This window comes from Arachis ipaensis, chromosome B06, assembly GCF_000816755.2.
Source record: "Arachis ipaensis cultivar K30076 chromosome B06, Araip1.1, whole genome shotgun sequence".
Taxonomy (NCBI): domain Eukaryota; kingdom Viridiplantae; phylum Streptophyta; class Magnoliopsida; order Fabales; family Fabaceae; genus Arachis; species Arachis ipaensis.
Window position 1 is genome coordinate 36,390,050 of NC_029790.2, and position 5,786 is coordinate 36,395,835.

At 36.3% G+C, this 5,786-nt stretch overlaps 1 protein-coding gene across 1 annotated transcript; it reads right to left on the reverse strand.

Moving 5' to 3' along the window:
• Nucleotides 1,961–3,850, reverse strand: LOC110263299 (histone-lysine N-methyltransferase ATX5-like). Its single transcript, XM_021104412.1, has 4 exons — nucleotides 3,807–3,850; nucleotides 3,557–3,621; nucleotides 3,259–3,379; nucleotides 1,961–2,358 (listed from the first exon to the last, which is right to left on the reverse strand). Exons 1-4 carry the CDS (start codon nucleotides 3,837–3,839, stop codon nucleotides 2,191–2,193), a joined length of 387 nt encoding a protein of 128 aa, XP_020960071.1. The 5' UTR covers nucleotides 3,840–3,850; the 3' UTR covers nucleotides 1,961–2,190.

The following is a 5,786-nucleotide window of genomic DNA, read 5'->3' on the forward strand; positions in this document are numbered from 1 at the left end:
TGTTCTTGCCCAGCACTCTTTATTTTTCTTGTCTTGGATTTTGGGTGGAGAATTGAAGAAATTCTGTTTCAATCTCACCTTGGGATCTTGTTTAATTTTCTGCTTAATTGAATTTCAGTTTCGGTTACTTGCTTCTTCATCTACTTTCTTTGCAATTTACAATTTCCTTTGCAATTATTCTTGTTGGATCTAGGAAGGCATTGAGATCTAGACTTGGTTTTCTAGTCTCTTGGGTCCTGAGATCTGAATTCCAATTTTACATCCTCTGTTTACTGCTTTCCATGCTCATTTACTTTTCTGTTTAAGATCCGATCCGATTCAATTCAAGTTATCTTCTACTCTTCTGTTTATTGAGTTTTACTTTTCCTTGTTTAATTTCTGCAAATCCAATTCCCAATTCCCTTTACAATTCAAGCCATTTACATTTCTTGCACTTTAAGATTTTGCAATTTACCTTTCTTGCGTTCTAAGTTTCTGCCATTTAATTTCTTGCTCTTTAAGATTCAGCACTTTAAATTTCAGTTCTCTTTAATTTCATGCAATTCACCCATTTCCTTTACTTTCTATGCAATTTAAATTCTGCAAATCACAAATCTCTCAACCAAATCTTGATTCGCTTGACTAAATCAACCACTAAACAAAAATTGCTCAATCCTTCAATCCCTGTGGGATCGACCTCACTCCCGTGAGTTATTATTACTTGATGCGACCCGGTGCACTTGCCGGTTAGATTTGGGTGTTTTGGAGAAATTCATTTTTCCACAAAAATATCCCATCAGGCCACGCTTTAAAAGCGTGGCCATAACTAGAGATACGGCCACGCTTTAAAAGCGTGGCAATAGCCTTATCAAATTTAAAAAAAAAATCTTTTTTTTCTAATTTTTCTTTTATCACTGCACAATATAAATTTTTAGTCCTTTTTTATTACCAAAACCTATAAATATAATGTAATTTTTATTACAAGACAAATCAAATAGTAATTAGTGACATAATTTATACTATAATTATTTTATACATTAATACTCATACATAATGTATCTCGAGTTCAAAATTCTTATTTCTCAACCAGAGTATAATAGCAATAATCAAATGGCCAAAGCATCATCTCCATATATATGTCCCACGGAGAAAGAAAACACTAGGGAACTCTTTTTATATGGATAAAAGAACGGAAGGAATTTAAGAGTTCAAAATTACAAGTCACGTTATATATAATAAATTCTATGCTTGTCCTCTATCAACTAACAACAAAAATGAAATTCTTTAAATAGTACAAAATGTCGTCACCCGATTCACGATTAATTTCCACAATTAAATAACCAAAGACTCCAAAAGTAGCCAAAAAGCGGCATCTATATATAATCTGCAAATTAAAAGTTTCATCACTAATAAATTAGAAAGCAATTATGCTAAGTCAAATAAAGATCATGAAAACTAACTTTGTTGATTATATTACCTTCTCAACGCGGACTTCTAGATCATCTTGCTCTCCTTGCTGTAACTGGTTGTTATTGACATCAACACGTGGCGAGGGTCCCGTGTTGGTGTAAGTGGGAATGAATCTGAGGCGTTTATGAGGAAGACTTTGGTGGCATCAAAAGATAGAGAGAGTTAGGGTTGTGGTGGTGCCATTAGAGGTGAAATTGAAAGGAAAAGTAGTTAGTGCTGCTCTTTGCAGCAATGTGTGACCCTACAGTTTCATTTTCAGAGACTAATCAAATCAATCAAAGAATAAGTCTTTGAACTTTGAACGACTCCTGAAACAAAAAGCAATAAACTACAAAAGGTAGGATTTGAATCACTGGCCACTTGAAAAGAACTAGGAAGCAGCTAAATGAGGTTTGGTAAGAAAGCTTAGTTCACATAGGATTTATTTAACACCATGTTTTTATTTTTATTTATTTAACACACCAATATAAATAGGGTGTGCAAATAAAGAGAAGCAGGTCAAAATGCATGAGCAATGTGCAAATAATAGCTAGAGTAAGTATTGGGATTAAGAAACAATTCCTAAGAAAGTTAACAATTCCTAAGTCTAAGATTAAAACATTAGTTAAGTATAACAACAATTAAAATGAGTAAAGATTGCATACTTGAATGAGATCAAAGACCATGTGAGGCCAATTAGGCTAGAGTAAGTGTTGGGATTCCTAATCAGCTTCCTCCAAACCATGATCAAGATGAGTCTTGTCATAACACTAGTAGGTGGCATGTTGGTTGGTTTGGACTCACTTTGAGCTCTATTTTTGGGGTGAAGCTTAGCTGTGGAACTTGAACCAAGCTTTGAAAGCACTGGCCCTTCCTTGTCAACACCATTAGCAACTGTTCTGTTACCATCGTGCCCAAGCTCTTCATAATCTAACCAAAACAAAGTGGAAATAAAATACACACTCCACTGAGAACACAAGAAAATGACATACAGTAGCATATAAGAGACTAATCACTACAATAATATTATTATTGTTATTATTAAAGACTAAAGATACCAACCAAATAATAGGAAGAGAACCAAAAAAAAACATGAGAGCCCACAATAATAGGAGATGTGAACATGAAAAAGGAAATAGAAACAAAACAAAGACCTAACAAAATCCCACACTCCAACTTTGAACACCAACAACCATTTATCTTTATACAAGGGACAAAAGAAACATGCATGGTTGTAAAACAAACACAAGAAAAGTTCCAAGGGGCAATAAATGATAATAAAAGATCATGTTCAAATGCAGAATTTTAACGCTTAAATGGACATAAACAAAACCAACCAACCAACAATATTAAACAAGTGATGCCTTAGCTAAAGAAAGTAGAAGTGATGCATCTTCAGATTCTTCACCATCCAAATTCTGGGTCCTTAAATCACACAAATTAAATCAAATTAATCCCTAATTATTCATCATATTAAATATGTTAATTCCATTCTCTTTTAATTTTCTGTCACTCTAAATATATTAATTCCATGATATATCCAATTGCTATAATAACTGATAATAAAACAGAACAGACACAATAATATTCATTAACAACTTTGAAGGCCTGTCTTACTGGTTGCAGGTACAGCAGAAGCAGAAAGAAGATAAGAGAAACCCAGAAAAGAGAAGTAGGAATAAGAGCCTTTGAGAATTTCTGTGCATCATCTTGAATAATTGAATAATGATGGGATTGAAAAGCCACATACACACACACTAACATTAATAAATTGGATGACAAAAAAGAGCACTAATAAGCACTATCATCTGCTTGACGGGTTTCTTCTACCTTTGTTCTTCTAGAGGAAATTAGCCTGGAACCCGTTTTTTTCTTAGTTTGTAGAAGACTTTTAGTTGAAATGACCCCAAGAGGGGTTTGCATAATCAAAACAGTGTCTGGATTGGGAGCCCTGCAAGTAATATTAAAACAAAAAGCTGACAGTAAGATTCAAATGAATCTTAAATTCATACTTGAGGAATTCAAAAAAGAGTAAAAATTGTGGCAAAAGCAAACTCTGAAAAGGAAACCGTATAAAGGGACAAAGAAGAAAGTATTGTCTCTTTTGTTGTAATTGAAGATTCTATACCTGTGATAAGCACAATAGAAAACCATTTTTGTTGTCTGTTTATCATTTTTCTCCGAAATGTGCAATTGCATTTAAGCAGGAAAATTTAGAGAAAAAAAGTCTCTAAATTATCTATAAGAAAATGCAACATGTCAACTAAACATTAGTCATGATGCATAACACTGAAATCCAAATTGTAAGAGGTTAACAACAATTCGCAAATGGAAGCCCGAAATAATAAATAAAAAATAAAAACCAGAGTTGATCTGACCTCCATTCGGTAGCCAGCCCTTGATGCACACATGGCATGGAAATAAGTAGGCAACATTGTACATTGTGTGCATGAACCATGAATTTGCTTACAAATAACACAAATCTGAAATTCAACAAACACAATTTAGATTAACATAGGCATAAAGAAGGAACAAGAGATGTCACATGAAAACCATTTAGGAAACCTGTAGTCTATATCATTTTACAATTACATTTTCTAAACAAACTGGGTATTGATATCTCACCTTAACAAAAGAACTTGACGGAATACTAAGAATACCCAAAGCAGGCTCCATCTTCTCATCACTAGCAAAAGCCACTTCAGGCCGAAACCAAGCACAAGTGACATGAACTCATAATGTGTCAATATCTATTGGCTTTAGAGCACCACCTAAGGAACAATAACACATTAACATAGTAAGGATAAAACAACTTTACTAGAGCTTCAAGATACTATAATATAATTTTATAGCAATACATAAAAGAGAGGAGGGAAAAAACAGTGAGAATAAAAGGAATACCAAAACCAGCAAGAAAACACACTGTTTTTTTCTGTTTTTAGCCCAAACTGAAACAATGCTTAAGTCATAACCAAAACAGAGTGCACCAGAAAAAAAACCACGTCGCAAACAACGCTAATATTGTGACCATTATCAATTAACCAAGAAGGAACATGAATCAGGGGAACGAATCAGGGAAAAATGAAAATGGAAAGTGAAAGCCCTAAAAGTAACCCCAACGGAAAAAATCGAGAAAATAAAAAAATAGAAGCATTTGGTGAAGAGATCAGACCTTTGGGATCGGAGGGCTTGGAGGAGAAGAGACCGTTGGGGATACCTTGCCGTCGCCCATGTTGGTAGAGCTTGAAGGTGAACAGAGAGATGAAGAGTATGAAGAGTATGAAGAAGAAGATGAAGATTAAGAAGATGAAGAAGAAGGCGAACAGTGACGAAGGCGAAGGGCGAAGGACGAAGGCGAAGGGCGAAGGGCGAAGGGTGAACAATGACGAAGGGAATAGGAGCTCTTCCAGTAGGCGAGTGTGGTTTCGAAGGGAAAAGAAGATTAGGGTTAGTGTCTAACGGGTTGGGGACCGGGTTGCGAGGCGGGTTGCGGCCCGGGTTGGTGTCAATGGGTTGGGAACCCTCTCGCCACGCTTTTACAACGTAACTTTTTCTCTCTACGGCCACGCTTTCGAAGCGTGGCAGAAAAAACCTTTTGGCCACGCTTTTAAAGCGTGTCAAAAGAGGAACAGGATGTGGCCACGTTTTCCAAGCGTGGCCTTAATGAAACCCTTTCGCCACGCTTTTAAAACGTCCTTGTTGCTCTCTATGGCCACGCTTTTGAAGTGTGGCAGTTTTAAAACGTGGCCATTTCTCTAATCAATTGCCACCCTTAAAAAAGCGTGGCCGTTGATCCTTTTCGCCACGCTTTTGAAGCGTGGCAAAAAAAGGTGGCCAAATCTCTAATCTATCGCCACCCTCATAAAAGCGTGGCCATTGACCACTTTTGGCCACGCTTTTAAAGCGTGGCAAGAAAAAAGCATGGCCATATGCCTTTTTTCTTGTAGTGTTTGGTGAGAAAATTCCTAGTCAAGTTCTACCCACCTCAGAGAATCATCATATTGAAGACAGAAGTGCATACTTTCACTCAAATGGATGGAGAATCACTTTATGCGGCATGGGAGAGATACAAAGCTTTGATTAGAAAATGTCCACCTGAGATGTTTAGTGAATGGAACAAACTCCAGAATTTCTATGAGGGCTTGACTCTAAAAGCTCAAGAGGCCCTAGATTACATAGCAGGAGGTTCACTACAGCTAATGAAGACAGCTGAAGAAGCCCAAAATCCCATAAACATTGTGACCAACAATCAGTACTTTTATGCTCACCAAAGGCAACGCCAACCAGCTCTAAAGAAAAGTGTATTAGAGCTTGAAAGTGTGGACACTATCTTGGCACAGAACAAATTGATGCACCAG